At 40.9% G+C, this 25,249-nt stretch overlaps 1 protein-coding gene and 1 long non-coding RNA gene across 2 annotated transcripts; one reads left to right on the forward strand and one right to left on the reverse strand.

Annotated features, from left to right (window-relative positions):
• Positions 1–416: 416 nt before the first annotated feature.
• Positions 417–23,252, forward strand: SCG5 (secretogranin V). Its single transcript, XM_081887675.1, has 6 exons — positions 417–753; positions 4,274–4,513; positions 13,646–13,795; positions 16,502–16,614; positions 20,585–20,638; positions 22,606–23,252. The coding sequence occupies exons 2-6, from the start codon at positions 4,300–4,302 to the stop codon at positions 22,708–22,710; spliced, it is 636 nt and encodes a 211-aa protein (XP_081743801.1). The 5' UTR covers positions 417–753; positions 4,274–4,299; the 3' UTR covers positions 22,711–23,252.
• Positions 16,534–22,594, reverse strand: LOC309356491. Its single transcript, XR_014162820.1, has 3 exons — positions 21,877–22,594; positions 18,282–18,349; positions 16,534–16,642 (listed from the first exon to the last, which is right to left on the reverse strand). It is a non-coding gene; the product is annotated as an uncharacterized lncRNA (long non-coding RNA).
• Positions 23,253–25,249: the final 1,997 nt, after the last annotated feature.

A 25,249-nucleotide genomic window follows, 5' to 3' on the forward strand; every position in this document is an offset into this window, starting at 1 on the left:
GCGTTTTAATCCCAAAACTCTGGAAGAGTTGGGGGAGGTTGTGGCAGACTATTGGGAAGCTCTTATTTCTTCTTTGGTGATAAGCTGTAGCCGAGCAAGACTGTCTTCCATGAACACGGTTTTAATATTGACTGTGGAGGCCAATTCTGGATCCACATGTCCTCCCACAGTGGGTGGGAGTTGATCACGGTGTGGATTTGCCAAGCGTGCCTTCCTCTTAGCACCTTTCTCCCTTTAGTCCTGAGTTCGAGTGTCTTCAACGCCCAGGGCACCTTTGGTAAAGGCTGTTCTCCAATTGCAGCGCTCGCAGGCCAGTGTTTCCCAGTTATCCCCGTATCAAAACACCAGGACAGGACTCGCTGCAGGACGTGGAAGGGGAGAGATTCAGTGGCCAAAAAGCAAACAAAACCATCTGCTCTCTCCCAGCCTTGAGCGTCAGGCGCCTTATCTGCAGCGTGTGTAAATGGGAGGACAAAAAAAAAAAAGCCCATCTGCCGGGGCTCGCGTCTCCCTCAGGGAATCCTGGCAACCGTTCCTGCTGCTGCACCTGCGAGGGGAGAAGAGAAGGATGCGGCGGCGGAGCCTCCCCCCCCCCCCCATTGAATGATTCATAGTTCATCGCGCTGTGCGTCTACGCGGGCAGCCTCGCTCTCGCCTGGCCAAGCAAGTGACGCTCGAAGCAGCCGGCGAGCCGCAGAAGCAAGAGAGGGAGAAAGAGGCGCGCGGCCCTCGGGCTTCTCCTGGTCCAAAGCGGTGAGTGCGTCGCCTCCTTCCATTGGGAACCGGAATGGCGGCGGAGGGGGACCAGGAATACCCCGGAGCGCTGAGCAGCGGCGAGGCGGGAGAACTGAGGCTGCATGGGGCACGGGCTCGAGGGGGGTGGGAGGGAGGTTTTCCCGCTTCCTTTCTCCCCAAGGAGGGGGAGGTCTTTGCTGAGGTGGGGGGGGGGCAAGAATGGGAAGCGTTGCTCTCGGGTGGAGTCTCGGGCTTCCTACTCCTCCCTCTAAAATAGGGAGAATTTAGGTCGCAAAGGGTGCGGCCCCGCCAGCCCTTGTTTTCTGGTAACGGGGGAGAGAGAATAATGAAAAGAGGAAAAATTCGTCTCGAAATCCCTTAACTAGGGTATTTTAAAAAACGCTTGGGGGGGTGGGCATACAAAACGAATAGCCTTTAAAAGGCATTCGTGGGCCACTCCTCTTGTTTTCCCGCTTAGGTAGGCCTCCGGTGTTGGAATAATAATAATAATAATAATAATAATAATAATAATAATGCCGCATGTGCTGCGCAGGGTATGAAATAAGCTTTCCCAGCATGCACCGTGAACGTGAAGAAATGAAATAAAGGCTTCAATTTTATGTCCACTTGGGAGTGTAAGGCTACAAAATCCTCTTGTGTTCCCATTTATCTGGGAGTGAACCCCCCATTGAGTTTGATGGGGTTTATTTCTGAGTAGACAGGTGCCGCAAGTTTCATTAAACTGAGGAAACAAAACATGCCTAGGATGTGCCTGGGATATTTTACAAAGGTAAACAAGATGGTAAGGTGATGTGATTTGGTGTGTTCTGTCTGTTTAATCTCTTCCGCCTTTTGGAGAATCCTGTCTAATTGGAATAAACAGAGGATGAAAGGGGAGAGGGGAACATGTGGGGAACATGTTACATGTAGAAGCATGACAGGTTACAAGTTTCTTGAGTAAAATAAACAATGCATCAGTTACAGAAAATGTTCTGATTTCTAAATCAAGGCTGGCAGCCCATGACCATTTTGCCTTTTCCAAATAAAAATCCTTGACTAGGCAGTGCAGCACAGCATTGTACAATTTAATTGTAAAGGAACTGAAGCTTGATTTCAAATCTAATCTAAACGATTCTGGACCCAAATTGAAGTAATAACAAAAAGATAGAAAGATAAATACAGCTTGAAACATACAGCTTGAAAAATCATTTTAATACTCAACATTTGTCCAGTAAGTTATTTGCATTATTTAGTCGCAGTTGTTCAATTGGCAGTGCAGAGTTGAATATAAAGGCTCCGGAGCTAAATTCCAGTTTCTTTACTGCAGAATTACTAATACCACTATTATTACTATTATTTATTAAATTTTCTATACCACCCTTTATCCAAGGATCAGAGGTTGGTTTACAATATGAAAACACAAAAATATATAACATACTAACAAAGAAAAACAATACCGCCATTTTAAAAGGCCATAGATTGTTTAATTAGCTAAAGGGCTGGGAGAAGAATAATGGTTTTGCCTGGTGTCTAAAGATATGTAACAAAGCCACCAGGTGGGCCTCCTTGGGTAGCTGCTATAGAAAAGGCCCATTCTTATGTTTCTGTCCTCTGGACCTCTAATGGAGGAAGCACACAAAGAAGGGCCTCCAAAGATGTTCACAGGGTCTGGTTTGGTCTGTATTAAGAGAGGCAGTCCTTGAGGTATTGTGGTCTGGAGCCATTTAAGGCTTTATAGGTCAAATCCAGCACTTTAAATTGGGCCCAGAAACTAATTGGCAGCCAGTGCAGTCAGGTCAGGATTGGTAAGCAACCTGACTTGAATTCTGTAGCAGCTGAAGTTTCCAAACTTCAGCCCCGTGTATAATTGTTGGCTATTTGCAGATTAGTTGTGCTGAAGAAGGCGTGCTGGGGAGACCACACATTACAAGGAACGCAAAAGTAACTTTTGCTAAGTGTTAATAACAAAAACGAAAGCTCCTTTTACAATATATCAATAAGCATAACCCATCCACCAGGGTACTGAGAGAGCTACATGCTGCTCTTTATATACCATACCCAACAGCTTAATTAACATAACTTAACAGCACCTGGTATACTGCTTCACAGCTGTAAAACTAGGTCACATTATTTGCTCTGGCCTTTAAAGAAGTACACATCTTGTGGAACAATAATGAACCTTCAAATTTAAAGAGACCATTCAAGAATAATGTGTTGTAGTAATCTAAACTAGAGGTTATTCAAAGCATAGGCAGCAGTTAGGCTATCCCTGCCCAGATTAGGGGCGCAGCAAGGCCTCCAGCTGAAGCTAATGGAAGGCATTCCACACCACCGAGGCCATTTGAGCCTCAAGAGACAGCAATGGATCGAGAAGTACCCCCAAGCTGCATATCTACTCCTTCAGAGGGAGAGTAGTCCCATCAAGAGCAGGCAACCTTCCATCCATCCAGTTTAGGGAACTGCCTACTAACAGTGCATTGTAGTCAAAGTGATGCCATCCAGATATTGTGGACTACAACTCCCATCATCCATGACCATTGGCCATGCCGACCGAGGCTAATGGGAATTGCAGCTGACAGGATTCTGAGGGTGGGGTACCACATTGGCTACCTTGGGTGGTTTATAGAGTTCAAGCTTGGGTGTCTCTTCTTAGTTTTGCTTTTGCTTTTTTCCCTTAAGTCTCTTGTGGTCCACTCACAGTTAGGTTGCCCCCTTTCCCTAGCTAGAGAGGAGGGAATCAGAGTGGATCATCTTCTCCAACCATCTCCTTACCTTCTTGTTTTTAATAATAATTTTTATTAGTTTTCAATTGTAATCCAATAATAGCCTCATTATAACAATACCAATTTATAATATAATTATTAATATCAATCGTTCGAATACCAAATTATATAATTTAGATAAAGTGGGCCCCCAGCTTGATTATTTGCTTTATTTCTGCGTTCCAAAATCTTACTAATTTATATTACATTCCAGTCATAATAATTATCTCCTTACCTTCTTGGTTATGACCTACATTTTTCCTAACAACGGATATCTCTGTCCATGGCCTATGAAAGAACATTTACAGTCATTTTGGCCTCATCTACCCTGCTCAAACCCCTGATCTCACAGTACTATATACATGTAATCTACCTTGGTATAAAAGGTCCCACCACTGGTTTGTGGAACCTTGCCTTTGGGAAACTAGTATATTTATTTGCTAACAGAAGCTGACCAGTTCCTTTTTAAAAGAAAAAGAAAAAGGAGGTGTGTTATTTTATAATAATATAATAATAATAATTTATTATTTATACCCCGCCCATCAGGCTGAGTTTCCCCAGCCACTCTGGGTGGCTCCCAATCAAATGTTAAAAACAGTACAGCATTACATATTAAAACTTCCCTGAACAGGGCTGCCTTCAGATGTCTTTTAAAGATAGGATAGCTGTTTATTTCCTTCACATCTGAAGGGAGGGTGTTCCACAGGGTGGGCGCCACCACCGAGAAGGCCCTCTGTCTTATTTTATATTTTCATTCATTTATTTCTTTGGCACAGGTTGCAAAATACAGATTGACGGCACCATGGCTACTACTGTGCTTTGCAGCATGATACTTCTGCTGACCTTTAGGCTGGCTTTGACTTTTAGTCACAATCCCAGGAGCCCAGACAGAGTTTCTGAAGCTGATATCCAAAGACTTCTACATGGGGTAATGGAGCAGCTGGGCATTGCTAGACCCAGAGTCGAATACCCAGCACACCAAGCAATGAATCTTGTAGGCCCACAGAATATTGAAGGTGAATATTTATCATTCTGAGTTATTATTGCTGTTAACTTTTATAATCATTCAGTTTTTAAACCAATACTTAACTGTCATTCTGAATGCGATTCCTTAGCTCTGGATTCATATCAAATGAAAAAAACCTATCACTGAAAATAAGGTTAGTTACAGGTTAGTGTTAGATGGTTTATTTAATTTGTGAAGCAAGTGTTGCTGATTAATGGTAGAGTCCTAAGCACATTCATTAGAGAATGAGTTCCCCTGAACTCTGGGACATGCTTCTGAGTAACGATGCTTAGGAACACTCTGAAAAATTGTTTTCTCTCTCTAGTTGAGGCTATGGGCCAATTCAAGCACTGCTTCCATCTTGTGGAGGCAGCTGGAAATTCTTCTTTGCAGTAACAGCTCCACGTGGCTGTCATAACAGGTTAAAGCTGCTAAAGACATGGATTGTCAATTGTGTGGAGAGTCTCCTTGCCAGCATGCCCCTTACATTTTGCCAGGCATTTGGCTTGTTTCACTTCTTCTGTTGTCGTGTATATTTCTTTTGCTTCTTTTACTTCTGTTAGTAGCAGTATTTTATAGCTGTGAATGTATTATGTATAATCGTTTTGGTGCCTGGAAAAAAAAAATTTTTGTTTAGGCAAGCTTACCCAGAGATGTGGAATGTTGATATGCATTTTAACTTGTTTTTGGATCATTGTTGATTTTAATTATTTTTTGGGTAGTTTAAATAGCTGTTTTTAACTGGTTTTTGGAAATTTTGTTGTTTTATTCTTTTTGTAAACCACTTTGAGAGTTTTCCCCCTAACAATCAAGCATATATAAATTCTATTGCATGAATAAATAAATGGTTGCAAGCCACTTTGGAGATTTGTTGCTGAAAGGCAAAGTAGACATTTAAAAAAAGTAAGCAAAATTCCTGATAGCTACTGGCATAGAAGTTCTCCATGTCATTTGAGTCCTCCATGGGATGCATTGTTTGTGACTACCATATTGAGCTGTTGCTATGTTGGAAGCATTTCCTGCAGCTTCTATGTGAGCTTTAACAATTGAATCCCATTCTCCTTAAGGAAGAAAGCCCAACAGCTTGTATTTTTCTACACCAGGGGTGGGGAACCTGTGGTCCTCCATATGTTGTTGTACTACAAGTCATCCCTATTGACCTTCTGGCTGGGGCTGATGGGAGTTGGAGTTCCCCACCCTTATTCTACACCAATAGAAGTTAGTGAAATAGAATAAAGCATTGAAATGTTACGGATCATGACATTATATCGCCAGTAAATGACATCTGTGTCAAATGCATAAGCACCAGCACAGATGTGGACCATTGTGGTTCCAGAACACCTGATGTGCTCCAGTTTTAAACTGTGAGCAGCATAAAACACACTGCAGTGCTTTAATTTTTTACCCCCTAACAATTCCTCAAATTGTTTGCAGGTTTCTCTTCAGATGCAAATAGCAGTTTGACAGGTGGAGGGTGATTTTAGTCAGGGGCATAGCAGAAGTGGGAAAGGGTTTAACTCCTCCCCCATTCCTTGTGGTCTTCTCCATGCACAGTTGCTATTTGCATTCACACAATGTCCCATCAAGTTTGGCTTGGTGAGTAGCTCTGAAGTGCAGCTTTTGAAAGTTTGGCTCTTCAGCCAAAAAAGCCTCTCACAGCAGCTGACAGGTCATAAAAAAGAAACAAAAAAAGACTGTCCCTGTCCTCAGACTCTTGGTCCATCGATCCCACTGGGATATCTTTGCAGCAGCTCTCCAATGTGTCTCCATGCCCTGCCACCTGATATGCTTTTAACTGGGCTTTTCAAATATTGAACCTGGGACTTACACATGCAGAGCATAATAGCTGCTATAAATTCATCTGTATACATGTGCTCTGTTAATGGCCCTCCCTCTTTCACAGAATAATAATAATAATAATAATAATAATAATAATAATAATAATACTTATACCCCACCCATCTGACTGGATTGCCCCAACCTTTCTGGGTGGATTCCGATATAATAAAAACATGGCAAAACATCAGACATTAAAACAACCTGATACAGGGCTGCCTTCTGATTTCTTCAGAAAGCTGTGCAGTCGTTTATCTGTTTGACATCTGATGGGAAGGTTCCACTACACAGAAGGCCCTCTTCCTGGTTCCCTGTAGCTTCATTTTTCCCAGTGAGGGAACTGCCAGGTGGTCCTCGGAACTGGCCCTCAGTGCCATGGAGGTGGAGACGTTCCTTCAGTTATACAGGCCTCTTCAACTGTTAGCCACATCACAGCATAAAATAAAGATCATTTTAGAACATTTTAAACATTTACTTAAGGTAATGTACAACTGCTGTACAACTCTGCCTTTCTAGTTACCACTGAGACTCTGAAATATGTCTAAATGTGTTCATGAGACTTGCATTGTTGATTATGCAGTCAGGGACCGTGTTGTTATTAAAATAGGTTTCAGTGGGCTACCTTGATAAATGCTTTGCTGTTCCTTGCTTAGACATTAGGTGGCTGTTGAGTGCTGGATGTAAGTTCTAGGAATCCAGTTAAGACTGTATTTATACAGTTTAGTCAGAGGATGGTGCACTGTATGTTAACAGCTAAGCAGCAGCCAAATGCATTTTGGAAGTGTGTAATGGAATAATGTCCAAGATGTTAGTGTTACAAATCAAAGCTTTATCTTAACAACAATTTATTTGCTGGTGACTGGGTTTCCTTTGAAGACCTGCTATAATTCCTTATAAGAACAATAAAATAATTAAGTATAGCAGTAACTGCAGCCTTCCTGAATTTTCTACTCATATTGCTGTGCAGTCTTGCTTGGTGTAATTTAACCATCTATTTAAAGAGCAGGGAGTGGGGGAGTATGAAAGCATGTATTCAGAAGAGCAATTCTTTTTTAATAGACTATCATAAACCAGAATTTGGAGACAAAAGGTTTAATCTGCCCTGAGTTCATCATTATCAAGTATTTCATGGTGGGTGGAGCCTTACGTTCCTCAGAGGGCTAAGTGAGTCAGTGACGAGGGGGGGATTTAGAGATATCTTACAATCTGTATTCCAAGGACCATGAGCAAGGAATGCTAAATTGAACTGTCTCATTATGGCAGTGCACCATACGTTTTCTTTCACATGACAGTTTGTCAGCGCTGAACAGTTGTGTAGCCTTTCCTCAGAAAGTGCCAATCAGACTTGCCACTTTTACCTAATCTATTTATTTAGTACATTTCTATCTCACTTTTGAGGGCATATTACCCTTGCAAGGCAGCTTACAGGAAAATAAAATAAAACTACTAGCACTACTAGAAAAGTATTGATAACACTTTACTGAGGAAATTATGGTGTGGGGGGGACTTGAGAAAGGAACAGAGAGGTTTTGTCTTTCTTAGTTCAGGCTTTGTACGTAGCAGGGAGACATTTCATCAAACCTACAGAGGAAAGTTCTTGCAGAACAACACAGCCAATCGGAGCACATGCTGCCTCAGTGAACATCATGCCATTATGCTGGGTTGCTCAGTAAGACCTCCACCCATCATCTCTCTTGGCAAGTTGACTTCAGTATTAAATGAATGATCTCTGCTGCTGCACTGCCAACAAAAAACATCCAAGAATTAACAATAACACTAGAAGAACTTAAAATTTCCAGCACAGCTAATAAATAAAGAATAGACCTAAATAAAAATATAAAGTTCAAAACTGAAAGCATGCAGTATTTATTTCCACCCCACCCTGCCAGCACATGCAGGGACATGGGGTAGAGCATGTGACACTCCCCTCCCTGCCACTGTGCTGGAATTACCTGCTCAGGAATAACATGGACATGACTTATGAGGCTGGAGAATATTGAGTAAACTAAGATCAGTATGAGTATTGCCTCCACAGGTGACTATTGTGTGTATTATGTGATAAATTTGCACTGTTGTCCAGGCAACAGTCTCATCAAGAGGGCAGCCTTGATGCTATCGTCGTCATTGAGAGGGTGGTCTATTAACTTTCATGGTTGACAAGGCAGCATGTTTATACTGCATTATTTTGATTTTTGAGCTGTGCTTCTAGTAAGCCTAACATTGAAAGAACAATGCTAGAATTAATGGCGTGTTTGAATTACTGTCTGCAATATAGCAGTCAGTACTTTGTTTCTGCCACCCTGGTCCTTTGCTAGGTAAACACTTTATGAAGGTTTACAAAATCACCCAAAAGTGCAAAAATAAGGCACTAAAATTGTGGGATTAAACAAAGGAACTAGGCTAGGGAGAAATTTTGAACTGAAGGAAACAATAATGTGTATTGGCATAAAAATTGCTTTGTATGTAGTCCAGGGGAATTTTGGCAAGCACTTGACATTTTAACTATGTACACACAATAAATAATAGACTATATCTGGAGGCTCTGAGATGCTTTTTTTCATAGTGGGCAGAACTCTGGTGCAAGAGGTCTGTACAATGTACGGAAGTTGACTTGATGGTGTTTGAAGGATGTTCTGCAACTAAATGGTAAACAAGAATATCTAAACACTTGGAGGGATGTAATACAAAACAATTAAATCTCCATCTTTGGGGTTTCAAAGCATCTAACATTCATTTGAAAAGCCTGTGTTTTTGTGCATTGTAGAGATGCTGCAGATGCCAAAAACTCTTGTTAGCACAATGACCAAAAGGATATAATACTGGGAATCATTTCCCATAGACTCGCTGCTCCACTCCATAACATATCTACACTAAAAATTTGTATTGGTGAGGTTGCCATGTACACATCACTAGAACAAGAAAAGAGGAGACAAAGTTGCACACAAAAACAGGATGCATATTTAGAAATAATTTCAGGAATTTAGTTACAATTTTACAGAAGGGAAGCCAATTAATTTCCCACTGAAACAACTATAGTACAAATAAAAAATAGTAATTAGAAACAAATAAGATGTGCAAAAGAAGCTCAAGGCAGCTAGCAATATACTTAATATACTTTATGGAAGTGCTAAAGCACAATAATATACCATGAACACAAAACTGAAAATATATGGAAAATACAAAACAACTGCACTCTATTGACCACTAAAGAAATTAATTCCAATTCTTTTGGGGTATGGTGATTTTTACTATGAGGCAAGGTGGCGGTCTTGTTCTTGTTTATTAACCTTAATTAATTGGCAAGCCAGCAGCTCACAGCTGCTATTCACTGCAGATTGAATCCTCAAATGCCCCCGTTTCCTTTTTCAGTGAGACAAGCCTATGGGGGCAGCCATTTCTTCCTCAATACGATATCCCTGAAAAAGGATATTGTGCCATTTCCAAAGAGCACTTGATGCTTTGATTCATTATGTGCTGCAGCTGCAAGCTATTGGCTTGCCAGTTAATTAAGTTTTTTTTTTTTAAAAAAAAAAAGGTTGGAGAGAAAAAGAGGAACACCAACCACAGGCCACCTTGCAATTCTGGACTAAGAGTGAAAGAGGACAGGTTTGGTATGAAAGAGGACACTTGGCAAAGCTATGTACTAGATTTACTGTACCAGTTTTAATGGTCATGGGTTTTCCCGAAGAATACAGTGGTACCTCAGGTTAAGTACTTAATTCGTTCCGGAGGTCTGTTCTTAACCTGAAACTGTTCTTTACCTGAAGCACCATTTTACCTAATGGGACCTCCCGCTGCCACTGCGCCGTCAGAGCACGATTTCTGTTCTCATCCTGAAGCAAAGTTCTTAACCTGAAGAATTATTTCTGGGTTAGCGGTGTCTGTAACCTGAAGCGTATGTAACCTGAGGTACCCCTGTATTGGGAGTTGTGTGAGGAACGTTCTGAGGTTTTCTCTTAGAGATCCCTAGCCTTCCTTCACCAAAGAAGTGGAGTTTCCTGTGAGAAGAAATGACTGTTAAACCGTTCTATGTCTGTGGCACAGAGAGTCCTTTACAGTTTGAGTCACAGAACAGGAAGGAAGCTTTAATTTATTATTATTATTATTATTATTATTATTATTATTATTATTTTATTATTAGGTTCTATAAACAAGAATAATGTTATACAAATAAGTATACCAAGTTTTCTCATGTCATTTGTATATCACAAAAACAGCATAATAAATGTGGAAAAATATCTACAACATGTGTTTCATTATTAGTGGTCAAGGTATGAGTTTATGAATTAGGAGGAGTTAGGAGGAGGAGGAGGAGGAGGAAGAAGAAGAAGAAGAAGGGAAGGGGGGAGTGGCGAGTGGGGTGGGGTGGGGTGGGGTGGTTATGCTTCTGTAATTCCACTGAGTGTGTGTGAGGGGTTGTGTCAGCGTTACTTGTGTGGGTTCTCTTACTAGTCACTTGTTGTATTTCCTTGGTGGTGAGAGAGGTTGGGTGTGGCTGGTTGTCTTTACTTTTTAGCTATAAAGGGAGCTTTGGTAATTTTGACAGAAACAGATAAGCAAATGAGGAATACATGGTTTCCCACTCTCACACTGAAGTGAAAAGAAGACTCACGGGCGGGTACTAACTTGTTGGAGAACACTTTAACTTCTTAACAAGCCTGTTTTGAAAGCTCATTCCCTCCAGATTAAGAATTTGCAAGGTAGCAAGTGATGTGATGCAGAAGGAGTAAGGTCTAAGAAGAAATCTGAATTGTGTGCTCCAGTGTACCCTCTTTGGCAGTTAATGCTGGATTGTCCATTCCAGAATAAATAATCTGTTGTTGCTCTTTGATCCATTAAACTACTGGTGTGCCAGTAGTGGCTGCTTCTCATTATCCCATCAAAGACAAAAAGACATGAATTACTTCAACCTGCCCACCTCCACTATTTTTAGATGAATAGATGTGTTCTTTTCACGAAATCTATATTGACGTGGGAGAGAGAGAGAGAGATGCAACGAGTAGGAATTTTGGATAATTGAACATAACAGAAAAAAACTGCCGTGCTGGACCAAATTAGGATCTGCGCAGTATACCACTGCTTTCAACAGTGATCAGTCAGATGCTTCTTTGATTTCAATGTCAGCACATGGACTAAAGTTATTTGTCCCCAGCACCAGGGACTCTGAGGTGTGTGCTGCCTGTGAGCTCTTTACCTCAAGAAAAAGGTAAGCCGACCACAGGCTATATGAGACACTCAACAAATTAATTCAGCTTGTGGCTTTTTGTGGACTGCCATTCATCGTTCATCACCTAAGCTAAGAGGCAAGTCAAACAAACACGACAAAAGAAATCTGAGGCATTCTTGAACCTGCTGTACTTTGTGTGTAAATTTTTATTAAAATAAAACTAGACCTAAAGTTAATTTTCAAAATATTTCTATTGTTTTCTGTTAACCAATTCCAAATAGTCACTATTCTCCAATTAAAATTTGGATGGCTATGCAGAAGGGAAGTGCAGAATCCTGAATTCCAAATTTGTGATTTTAAGGATACTAATATTGCTTTGCACATTTTTTGTATGGAATTTCTTAGCCAGTTGCCTATACTTATTCACACCCTTCATTAACTAGTTCACATGTGAAAGACATAAAAGATGCACAGAAACAATGTTTTGCGTATGATTAGCATTTTCCTCAAAACATCTGGACTCTTTTCCTGTGATTACTTAGGTAATTTCTAAACCAAATATATAATTTCTGCAAAGCTACACATTGTATAGCATTTTAAATGATATGCTTAACTTTGTCTTCTTGCATTATGCTGTTGTCCCGCAGCACTTGATTGCAGCTTTGCAGAGTCATTTACATGAAGATTTATAGCATGACAAAGTGTTGTCCATGTTCCAAGGGAAAATCTTCATTCTTGCATGTTCTTAATCATCTCTTTACTATTTTGAAAAAAGCAGTTTTTACCCGTGGAGATATAAATCCTTATTTATGATCCTGTTTGTTACATGATTAATAAATAAATAAAACAGCCAAGACTTCCTGCCAAGTCACTGACAGCCTGCAACTTGTCATTATGGTTCATTGTAATCCCCCCCCCCAACATTTGTACATTGCTTGATTGTAATAAAACCTCAGTATACAAAAAGAATAGAGCAATAAAATTATCAGTAAATAACAGTTAAAACATAGTATTTAAAATCTTCAAAAATATTTAAAAGCAACAATAAGCTAGAACCAGGTTAAAACATATGACAGCCTCTGCTTGTCAGGGTAGGCTTGCCTGAACAATAATGGTTTTAGCAGGCTATTCCCATTATAGTTCACTCCATGGCAGCTGAAGTGCATTCATGGGAAAACTGTTCCCATCCTACCTGCTTTCTGCATAGTATAATAGCTTCAAGTAAGGCCCTGCTTCAGATCTAAAATGGTGGTGGAGAGATGGTTGGCCTAGTATGATTAATCTACACCAGGCATGGCTAAACTTGGCCCTCCAGCTGTTTTGGGACTACAACTCCCATCATCCCTAGCTAACAGGACCAGTGGTCAGGGATGATGGGAATTGTAGTCCCAAAACAGCTGTGGCCATGCTTGATCTACCCTGTCCTCCTAGAGCAGTATTATTGGCTAGCTTATGACATCCCCAAAATGCTACGTTGTGATGGTGAAGAAATTGTGAGTCACTAATGTCACATCCACACCACCCATTTAAAGCACATAGCTTTCCCCAAAGAATTCTGGGAACTGTAGCTTATCTCTCACAGGCCTACAATACCCAGCACCCTCAACAAACTACAGTTCCCAGGATTCTCTGGGGGAAGCCATGTGCTTTAAATGTATGGTTGGATTTGACCTAAGCCTGACTGGGATTGGGTGTGATCCTAAAACAGATGGAAAAATGCTGGCTGTGGATCTTGACTAGGATGAATGAACACTTTCTCCATCTTCAGGAAGCCTCCTTAGGCCAATGACTGAGAGTTCAGATGCCCATATTTTAAGAGTTCTGCTTTTCCTTTTCCGAGTTTGCTACCCTTGGGGTCTTTCTTCCTGAATCCATGCAGTATTTGAGGCTAGTGTTAATGTACATCCTCAAGTGCACATTGAGTTTCAAATACAGATGTTGTCCAAGAAGAAATGGATGTGGAAAGTTATTGAAGGGAAACAGAGGGAGGCTTCATGTTCTGTCATATAGACCATTAATGTAGCCCTCTTGATGTTAGAGAAATAAACCAGGGTCTTGACTTTGGTTTCTTAGTAAATCTAATGTAGTAAAATCATCATGTTATCAAACAGATGGTGTGTATGGTTCTGTCTTTATTAGGTGGTGCCCATGAAGGACTTCAGCACCTTGGTCCTTATGGAAATATACCAAATATTGTAGCTGAGTTGACAGGTGACAACATACCTAAAGATTTCAGTGAAGATCAGGGATACCCAGATCCTCCAAATCCTTGCCCAATTGGAAAGACAGGTAAGTTGCATGGACTTACTACAGAGTTTTGTGTTAAATTCTGCAAGAGACGTGAGAGGCATTGCAGCCAGCAAAAACACTCAAAGGAGGATGTGAAGCAGGGCCACTAGGAATGTGACTTGGGCAGAATCCTAAGGGTTAGACAGAGAGAAGAGGAGGGCCGCATTCAGCCCCTAAAGCTCATATTCCCCATCCCTGTTTTACATTAATCCACATTTTCTACTAAGAGTGAATCATGCACATAATTGTGGGATTTAAATTCTTTTTCATTTACACAACTGGCTCTTCTTCCAAGGTGCAGGTTTTCAAAATATTGACCATTTTTGCCAACAGGGAGGCAACAGGTAGGATAGACCAGGGGCCCGGGGGCCGGATGCAGCCCAATCGCCTTCTCAATGCGGCCTGCAGACGTACCAGGAATCAGTGTGTTTTTACATGAGTAGAATGTGTCCTTTTCTTTAAAATGCATCTCTGGATTATTTGTGGGGCATAGGAATTTGTTCATTTCCCCCCACAAAATATAGTCTGGCGCCCCACATGGGCTGAGGGATGGCGGACCGGCCCACGGCTGAAAAATGTTGCTCACCCCTGGGATAGACAACTGGGGACTAATCACCAATGGGAACAGGGACCAGAAGGGGTGGGGGAAGTGAAAAGGAATCATGCAGGTGATTGACGCCTTGACCATGATCTGCTTTTGCATAACTGGCCAGTGTTTTCTTCAGATACTGATGACAGTGTTCGCCACACAGAAAGGTGGAAAGTCCATGAGATTATATATTCCATTGTAGCTACCCCATAATGTAAATATGTCATACAGGATTTTGGGTTATTCACATAATCATTTTCCAGGATGCTTAAGAAAATCCTAAGCACACTTACCAGAAAGGTGCCTAAAGTAAGGAAAGCTTAAGATTAGGGCAGTGACCCTTCCACAAAATAGTGTCCATTGTTCATTATAAGAAAGCTGCCTGATCCTATGTAGGCTTATTCAGTTCTGAGATAAGCATCCAAAGGGTTGTGGTCCAGTAGCACAATCCTGTGCATGTCTACTCAAAAGTACATCTCACTGAGTTCCATGTGACTTATTTCTAGGTATTGTGTGTATAGAATGGTAGCCTTGGTCTCCTTCCCCTTTCTGAGTCTAAGGCAGAGCTAGGAAAACAGGAAACAACATTATTGACATTTTCAATGAATATTTCCAGGTGACTTAAGTACTTATGTGGGATGAAACACATTCAGAAACCTCTTGTGGCATGCTTGAGAATAGAGAACTATTGTGTGATTTCTTTTTCCAGAAATAACATCTCAATTCTTATTTTTCTGTTTATCTCTCTAGATTTTTCCTTTCTTCTTCTCCTTTTTTCCTATCTTGTTTAGCCCAATAGACTCTGTTAGTGGTTAAAATGTCAAGATTGAAATAATAACTTCCGTAGTATGTCTATCAAAAATAGATTTCTTCCCTTCTCCCCCTTAATTTTAAAACTACAGCCAAAATGTTGTTGGTTTGACTAAGATGCATCCAGATATGAAAATGGATAGCATTCTTTGGAAACTCTTGCTGTCATTGTAAAACTGTTCTTTTGGACACTTTCTGGCTAGTGAATCATATGTTACTTGCATTTAAGCAAAGCGGTTTTCAGAGATTTAAATATAAACTCCAGTCTGTGCCTAAGTAAAGATTGTAAAAAACATATTACATGTTAAACTTATTAGAGAATTTCCTCAGTGAGGTTTGTGGACTGGCATATTGAAAGATGGGCCTCTCTTAGTGGTTTCCACAGTAAGATGTTCTGTCCAAATTTAAACATCTTGGCACCTAAACCTTTCACTATTAGGGCCCCTACTGCTCTGCTGTGGCCTCATCCCTTTCCTGAAGTAGTAAACATAAGAGATGGTAAATTATGGCTTGCTTCCATTTCCAGGACTGGCCACTTGCCTTTTTTGTTCTGTAGGGTTGCTCTGAAATTACACCTGCAAGCTCCTTTAGTAGTACTCTTTGGTGTAGCTCATCAGGCCCTGGAGATTTGAATTCATTTAAAGTGGCTAGGTTTTCCCTTACCACCACTCTTCTTATCTTGGGTTGCAGCTTCCTCCTTGCACCATTTATTCTGTTATCACCAGATTGGGGACTTACTGAGCAGGCTAAGCATCTTTCTGCTAATAAATGCCCTGGAAGAAGCTCATCTTCCAACAGATACACTATTTGGCCTTCCCCATGCCCACAATTCTTATACAGTGGTACCTCTGGTTACGTACTTAATTCGTTCCGGAGGTCTGCTCTTAACCTGAAACTGTTCTTAACCTGAAGCACCACTTTAACTAATGGGGCCTCCTGCTACTGCCGCACCACGGCACGATTTCTGTTCTCACCCTGAAGCAAAGTTCTTAACCAGAGGTACTATTTCTGGGTTAGCGGAGGCGTCTTTTGATTTTTGGTACTGCCCTTTTTTATTTAATATTTGAACTTACTTACACATTAAACATATGACCCGGCAAGAAATCAGTAAAGAAATGAATTTTACTTTGTGTCTCTTCCAAGGAATGGTGGAAATGAGTGTTGCCTCCAAAGAGGAAAAGTACTGTTTCCTAATCCTCTATCCTTTTATTATAAAATTCATTGCATATGTTCATGATGTGGTTTTGCTGATATATTTTACAAGATGTCAAGCAGCTCAGGTCCCCCCCCCCTTTTTTCTTCTTCAGTTGATGATGGATGCCTTGAAAACACACCAGATACAGCTCAGTTCAGCAAAGAATACCAACTTCATCAACATCTTTTTGATCCAGAACATGACTATCCAAGCATGGGAAAATGGGTGCGTAAATCCTGTTTACTTTGGAAATCTCCAAATAATGCTGAATTAGTTAAGAAAAGGTTTCTGTAACAAATTTTATATAAGAGAACTATAGACTGTCAAACACATTGTTAAAGACCTTTAGAGCTCGATTGCAATTGTCACAAAAGGACATTAATCTACTATACCCTGTTATGTGCACTGTCTATATATTTGGTGTATCAAGAATCTAACAAAACATCTAGAACTTTAGAATAAAGTAACCTGCATTACAAGGTTGCTATAAAGCTTTCAATTTAGTTCATCACAGCCTAAAAGCTGTCAATGCTCAGTTGATAAATACCGTACATTGGTTTAGCAATGCTTGTTCACAAGAAAATGACTACTCCATTACAGCTGACTCAATTTTAGATTTATAGCACTGGTCACCTTTAGGATTCCTAAACTTTTAGTCAGTCATGTGAAAATTAACACATGCTGGAAATTCTTATTACATTGTGCTTGATTACCAAAGATTGTAACATTAAACAAACCAGATGTTAATTCAAGTTCAATAGTTAATTCAACTATTTATACCTGTTCTACTTAGGGTTTTTTTGGTAAGTTATTTATTTTTATACCTCTACGTTGTGTTGAAAGGTGCATTCCTAAAACATAAGCCATGATCTAGCCATATATTATCCCATTGGTTTCAGTAGGCTAGATTGACACACATGCTTAACTCACTCACTGAAATAGTGGGTTAAACTTGCCTAATTTTGGCCATCTCATGCAAATAATATGTTTTTAAAAATATACTACACACTTAAAATGTTTTGCAAAATGCATTGCCATGTCTCTTATAAAGCAATAGCTCATTATACGATGGAAGAAAGGTTGGAGATAAATATAAATAATGATGATGATGATGATGTTAATATGATTTTGAAAACAAAATAAGAAAATTGAGATCCAAATGAGATCCAGATAAAGCATGACAGTTTCTGCTTCATACATCCTCTAATGTAAAATATGCTTAATTCTTGTTCAGTTCCAAGAGGAGCAAGAGATGTTCAGTGTCTCATCAAAAGTCTGAACTCTCCACTAGGGGAAACTTGCGCTGTATTTTCAAATTTACCATTATTGCAGGGATAATGTCTTTCTTATATATCAGATTTCATAACCTTATCTGCACTCTGCTGCTTATTATATTTAAGCATTAGTTATGGTTTCAAAATATTCTCAGGCAGACAAAACAAAATATGATATTTGTTGAGCCGAGTCTGTCTTTTCTTTCACAGTGCGACTTTTTGCCTTAATTACAGTCCAGCCTTTTTTTTTTTTTTTTAAAAAAAGAAATTGTAGGAAAACATTTATAGAAGATTCAGGTAGAACAATAAGTTAAGGGAAAGTACACTTGATACCATGAGGAAATAATGTACAGTTCTGTTGTTGTTGTTTTACATGTTAAATTGATTTCCCCCCCCCCAAGTGAGTTTGCAGAAATTAACTGTAGCCAAGAATGTCTCTTCTTGGCCAATTTCATCTCTGTTTCCTTGTCTCTTTGGCACAGCTCTGATGAAATAGTTGAGGCCAGGCAAAAAGCAATGTCTTGTGAACTTGGGTTTTAAATTAACATGAGAAATACTAAACAGATAATGTTTGGCACAAAAGACGCCAGCCCTTGGGCCAAGTAACCTTATACTTACATTGTGCCAGATCTGAAGATAAGCTGCTGTAATGCCAGAATGACCACCAGATCCAATGCATGCTTAACCTAGAAGGGGAAACACACGCAAGAAGTACAGAAATGGTATAAAAACAGGAGAGGTACCCCCGGGATCCCTAGAAACAAATGTCACATCGAGAGCAAAGCCAAGTGAGCTCCTGGGACTGAAACAAACACCACAAGCGATCGCACACAGCCACTCTCTAACCACTCAGTCACAGCCGCAGAATGGGGTCAGATGCTCCACAGGGCCTTGATCGCCCCCTCCTCCCATAGCTCCAACACCCAGTCACACAGATGCCAGGAGCCGAGGGGCTGCCAGACAAGCCATGATCCTATCTCTCATTCTACACAATGGGGGTCTCTGCTTTGAATCCAGGGGACAACCTCACTTGGAAAGTGAAGAAGACTCATCTGCCAACCCAGACACATCTGAGCCATTCAGCAAGAGCGCTGCATCAACCAAGAGTCTGCTTTGCTTGGGCCAGTCCACCCTTTGGGCAGCCCCAGTGACTTAGGCTGTGTACACATTCCTGTTTACTCTGCATCCAGTGCATTCCCACTTCTGGTTTGGGAAGCATCTCCTCCTCTCACACCTGACTGCTTCATTCCCACCCCACCCCCCACAGGAGCACTCATCTCTCTTTTGCCCATGAAGTAAGGTTACCAGACATCCCCATTTCCTGGGGACAGTCCCCGGATTTACAAATCAGTCCCCTGACAAAATCCATTTTGGATCTTCATTTTTGAATGGTTTCGGGAGTCGAACAGACTCCCAGAATGGATTAAGTTTGAGGACGAAGGTACCACTGTATAAGGTTGCTCTTTAGGTGCTGTGTTCCTGTGTCTCCAATCCCATTTCAGCCATCTCAGCTGATGAATCAGCTACTGCATCCATCACATGGTGGGCAGAATATCTTGAATTCTACCAGCACTGCGGGGCTCCTGATACACCCTAGAACCCTAGGGGAGGCAGGAGCTGTCTCAGGAACAGGACATGCCCTAAAGCATTTGTTTCTCAGAAATCAAGGTTTAATTTCAGAAGTGATGGTTTTATGAAACTGACTACATCTGTTGTTATTGTGACTGTTGGGTCAATTGCTTACATAGCAATTACTCAGTAATCATATATATATATATATATATATATATATAGAGAGAGAGAGAGAGAGAGAGAGAGAGAGAGAGAGGTTTTCTCTTAATTTCTCTTTAACATTTTTTTAGTGCAGCACCACTGAATAATTCCAATTGAAACAAAAATCTGTTGAGCATGTGTCTGACATTCCAGACCTTATTTGAGCTCACTACATCTATGAAATATAGCAATATGTGGAATTTTACAGGCTGTGGTCATAGTCATTGCCTTTTTAATTTTAATTTTTTAAAATAGTTTTCCGTCTGCCAAGACAGTTTTTAAAAGGTTCACTCTATTAAAAACGTTCTAGACCAAACAGGTTTTATTTTTTTGAAGGATGTTTATTAGGATGCTACCTAAATCAAGGAAGGAATTGTGACTAGGATTTCTTTTCCCAGAGGGTGCTTAACAGTCTGCAGGGGAAGCAGTTGAGATAAGAATTCTTTAAAAGAATTAAATTGTGTTACACACAGAAGCCACCAGGAGCAAGTGCTGCATAAAAAAACAATACTGTTCTGCCCATAACCTGATGGCTCTGCTCTTCCTTGCAGTTTGTATACTAAGGGACTAGGAACTTGTGGCCCTGCAGATGGTGGTGACCTACAGCTGCCATCATCCCTGACAACCGGCCTTACTAGATGGGACTGTTGGGAGTTGGAGTCCAAGTTCCCCATCCCTGTTATACCAAGTAAAAGACTATTGGTGCATCTAGCATAGTATTTCGTGCTCTGATTGATGGCAGGTTTCCAACAGAGGTCCTTCCTAACTGGTGCCTTGTATTTTTTTATGCAGATATTGAACTTGGGATGTTGTGCATGCAAAGCATGTGGTCTACTACTCAGCGATTTTTCCACTCTCCGAGACAGTTCAGATTAAAACCATCATGCAACTTAGAATCATCATATATTCCTATTCATATAATGGTTGATGACACTAAGTGTCCCAGAAGAATAGCAAAATATTTTATTAATAGCTACAGTAATTCAAATGTTTTCTTGTGGTTTATCTTTCCAACAACATGGCATTCTCTCCTGAACTGCTTTCCAAAATATTCATATGCTAATATTTAGATGGCACAAAGTCTTGCTTGAAGAGCTACAAAATTTGATCCATACTTTTGTGTTTTTCCCCTCTTCTTCTTCTTTCAGAATAAGAATTTACTCTTTGAGAAAATGAAGGGTGGACCAAAAAGAAAGAAAAGGGTAATTTTCAGAATGCAACTTGTTTTCCTTTTAGCGCCTTAGTGTAGAAAAAGGCAAAAATGCAAAGTAAAAAAAGATTGTTGAAATATGATGATTAGTACATCTATATTAAAACTTGGACTTCGTCCTTTCTTCCAGTAAATATCTGTGATAAGCAATAGAACTTTTGCAAAAAAAATCTTCAGTCTAAGCCAGTATGTCCCAATATTTTGTTAACCAAGACCCTTGATTTTGAATTAAAACTGGAAGTATACTTCACCTTGCACCTCCTCTCAGAGATGCGCTTTCAAGTGAAGAAGTGTAAGAACCACTCTCAGTTGAAAACTCCCTCTGTCTTTTTAAACATTTCAGTGTTTTGTGTCTGCTTCATATTATTATTAATATAAAATTTATTTCTTACCCTAGGGTCTCATGGCAGGTTACAGCAATTTAAAACACAACCTTAAAAACAGATTTTAGCAACTTACAACCACAAAAATAGGGTGGGCCCTAAAAGTCTCAGGTGTCAAAGTTCAGGGTAAAGAGGTGCGCTTCAGCATTCACTGAAACTGTATGGTGAGGTTGCCAGACACACATCTGTCAAGAGGGAGTAGCACAGAGTGGCTGCAGAGATTACCCTTCCCCAGGAACTGAGGGTGGCTGAATTGGAGGTCTTTAAGCAGAGGCTTGACAACCATATGTCAGGAGTGCTCTGATGGTGTTTCCTGCTTGGCAGGGGGTTGGACTCGATGGCCCTTGTGGTCTCTTCCAACTCTATGATTCTACCAGCAGGGCCAACTTGCTAATATCAACACCTGAGAGGGTCTGTAGGCAAGGAGACAGCCTTTGAGGTACCATTTAGTGTCTTAAGCAGTAATATGAGCACCTTAAACTGGGCCCAGAAATGAACTGGCAAACAATGCAGGTGTTTTAAAATAGCAGTTATGTGAGATCTGAATAGAACTCCAGCCAGTAATCTGGCTGCTGCATTTTAGACCAGTTGAAGTTTCTGAGTCATCTTTATGGGTGGCCCCATGAAGATCGCACCGCAATAATACAGTCTGGAAGTTACCAGAGCATGGAGTACAGTGGCCAAGTCACTTCTGCCCCAAAGGGGCCATCACTGGCAGACCAGCTGGGTCTGGGGAAGAACATGCCTAGCCGCCGAGGTCACTTGTTGAATCCAGGAGCACCTCCAAGCTGCAGATGTCCTCCTGCCAAGGGAGTGCAACCTTGTTCAGAAGAAGCCATCTTCTCACCTTCTAGTCGTGAGAACTTGGGGCACATCTCTGTCTTCAGGATTCAGCCTGTTTATTGGCCCACTCCCTGACCATCACTGCCACAGTCTAGCACCTGAACTGCATCTCCCAGATTCAGAGGGAACAGAGTAGTGTGTCATCTGCATATTGATTATAATTTATTAATAATAATAATTAAATGTGTATACCACCTGTAATCTGAAGATCGCAGGGTGATTCATTGTTGAACTGCTCTTGAATCACGTTTCTACCTGATGTTCAACTGAAAGCTACCCTCCAGTCATTTAAGTCCATTAGATCTAGTTCTGCTGTATTCTGTGTGGCAGCTTCAGTTATTTGAAGAGTGCTGTTATGTCCCTCCTGCCAACAGTCTTCTCCAGGCTAAACACGCTCAATTCCTTCAGCCAAGTGACTTGGACAAGGCCTTAGAAAAAAACCTGTGTTGTATAAAGATTTGCTCATTCTTACAAATCAGATACTTGGGAAACTAAATGATAGCACTATTGATTGAATGATGCTTTTGCTTACAGAGTGTTTAATCATACTTATTTTAGTTGACTTTATTAGGTGGGTCATCATTACCCCCATTTTACAGAATTGAGACTGAGGGAGAAAAATTCAGCTACAGTCCTAAACACACTTACTAAAGAGTAAGCCCCACTGAACACACTTAAAATCTCCCTGAATGCTTTTCCATTTCTAATTGCATTAAAAATATTTTTTTTCCAGAGTGTAAATCCATATCTTCAAGGACAAAGGCTGGACAATGTTGTGGCAAAGAAGTCTGTTCCACATTTTTCAGATGAAGAGAAAGAGACTGCAGAAAATGAATGAAGCTTTGTGGAAAGCCCTAATACGGCTTATATAATCACTGCATAATCAGTGATTCAAATCCTCATAGTGGTTGCATGTTTATTACTAATATATTTGTTGCTGAAAAGCAGCTGGATTTGTAGCATTTGTTATCCTAGATACATGAACACAGTTGTGTTTTTTGTTAAGTTACGGCATTAGGAAGCTCTTGATTTACTTTAGACCTGGAGCAAGCTTTGAAAAAAATTATCATTTTAATAACTGGCGTGAATTAAACAGCTTTATGAAGCAGCTTGTAAAGAAGAGGACCATTTCCCCAAAATTTTCCTATTATTGTACTTATGATGTGATGTTTGTTCTCTGGGAACAATTATTTCATTAAGTTTTGTTTGTAAATAACCGCCTAATTCACAATAAATGTCAGATACTTGCTGTTTGTTTTAATAAACACAGAAAGCAGTCTTCAGTATTTGCATGGATATATAAACGTGTTTCAGATGATTTTTGAGGAAATGGCTTGCCTTATTTTACTGGAAGACAAATAAACTTTGCTATGAATGGAATCTACACAGTAAAACATTTTCACTTGCTTGCTGGTGAAACTTAGGTACCACAAATGATAAGGTGAAATATTTATTTTCTTTATACAGCTGTGCATTATACAGTGTGCATTATTAACCAGGAGATGCCACAGCTTAATAACGGAGCAATAGTCTGTGATCCTGATGGTTTATCCTACACTAGAGGTTCTGACTATTGCCTTTCTGCACATGCTGAATTTCAAGGGAAGCCCCATGCAGTAACATTGCCTTGAGATGACAAATCTCAAATGGTTAACTAACACTAGGCTTGAATCAGATATACCTACCTGCCTATCCCCAATATTATTTAATTTCTCTGCCATCATTGCAACATAAAAATCCAGGAATAATGATGTATAGGGAAGCTTTTAAAGGTTTAATGTTTTACTATGTTTTTATATATGCTGGAAGATGCCCAGAGTGGCTGGGGCAACCCAGTAAGATGGGGGCAGGGTTTACAAATGATGATGATGATGATGATAATCATCATCATCATTTATTAATTTACAAATGTCAAGGTTATGTGACCAAGAGAGTTCAAACCCCATCAGTAATGGGTGTCTTGACACATGCACACACTGGGGATAGCCTATGACAATTGTTTAAGCTTTCCTCCCAGTAGTTGTGCTTGAGAAGCTGACAATGGAATAAAGGAAGTCTAGGCAGAGAGAGTAATAATAATAATAATAATAATAATAATAATAATAATAATAATTTATTATTTATACCCCGCCCATCTGGCTGGGCCTCCCCAGCCACTCTGGGCAGCTTCCATAAAAACCAAAAATACAGTAAAATATCACATGTTAAAAACTTCCCTGAACAGGGCTGCCTTAAGATGTCTTCTGAATGTCAGGTAGTTGTTTATCGCTTTGACATCTGCTGGAAGGGCATTCCACAGGGTGGGCGCCACTACAGAGAAGGCCCTCTGCCTGGTTCCCTGTAGCTTTGCTTCTCGCAATGAGGGAACCGCCAGAAGGCCCTCGGCGCTGGACCTCAGCGTCCGGGCAGAATGATGGTGGAGACGCTCCTTCAGGTATACTGGACCGAGGCCGTTTAGGGCTTTAAAGGTCAGCACCAACACTTTGAATTGTGCTCGGAAACATACTGGGAGCCAATGTAGGTCTTTCAAGACCGGTGTTATATGGTCTCGGCGGCTGCTCCCAGTCACCAGTCTAGCTGCCGCATTCTGGATTAGTTGTAGTTTCCGAGTCACCTTCAAAGGTAGCCCCACGTAGAGTGCATTGCAGTAGTCCAAGCAGCAGATAACCAGAGCATGCACCACTCTGGCAAGACAGTCCGCAGGCAGATAGGGTCTCAGCCTACGTACCAGATGGAGCTGGTAAACAGCTGCCCTGGACACAGATTTGACCTGTGCCTCCATGGACAGCTGTGAGTCCAAAATGACTCCCAGGCTGCGCACCTGGTCCTTCAGGGGCACAGTTACCCCATTCAGGACCAGGGAATCCTCCACACCTGCCCGCCTCCTGTCCCCCAGAAACAGTACTTCTGTCTTGTCAGGATTCAACCTCAATCTGTTAGCCGCCATCCATCCTCCAACCGCCTCCAGACACTCACACAGGACCTTCACTGCCCTCACTGGTTCTGATTTAAAAGAGAGGTAGAGCTGGGTATCATCTGCATACTGATGAACACCCAGCCCAAACCTCCTGATGATCTCTCCCAGTGGCTGCATGTAGATGTTGAAAAGCATGGGGGAGAGGACAGAACCCTGAGGCACCCCACAAGTGAGAGCCCAGGGGTCTGAACACTCATCCCCCACCACCACTTTCTGAACACGGCCCAGGAGGAAGGAGCGGAACCACTGTAGGACAGTGCCCCCAGCTCCCAGCCTCTCAAGACGGTCCAGAAGGATGTTATGGTCGATGGTATCAAACGCCGCTGAGAGATCCAGCAGAACTAGGAAACAACTCTCACCTTTGTCCCTAGCCCGCCAGAGATCATCAACCAGTGCGACC

Source organism: Podarcis melisellensis (assembly GCF_964234715.1).
Source record: "Podarcis melisellensis genome assembly, chromosome: 1".
NCBI classification, from domain to species: Eukaryota; Metazoa; Chordata; class Lepidosauria; order Squamata; family Lacertidae; genus Podarcis; species Podarcis melisellensis.

Excerpts from the sequence above, each read along its gene's own strand:
- SCG5 (XM_081887675.1), top strand. The coding sequence starts at position 4,300 with ATGGCTACTACTGTGCTTTGCAGCATGATACTTCTGCTGACCTTTAGG. Across the intron at positions 4,514-13,645 it reads AGGCCCACAGAATATTGAAG|GTGGTGCCCATGAAGGACTT; the intron begins GTGAATATTTAT and ends TGTCTTTATTAG. Across the intron at positions 20,639-22,605 it reads GACCAAAAAGAAAGAAAAGG|AGTGTAAATCCATATCTTCA; the intron begins GTAATTTTCAGA and ends TTTTTTTTCCAG.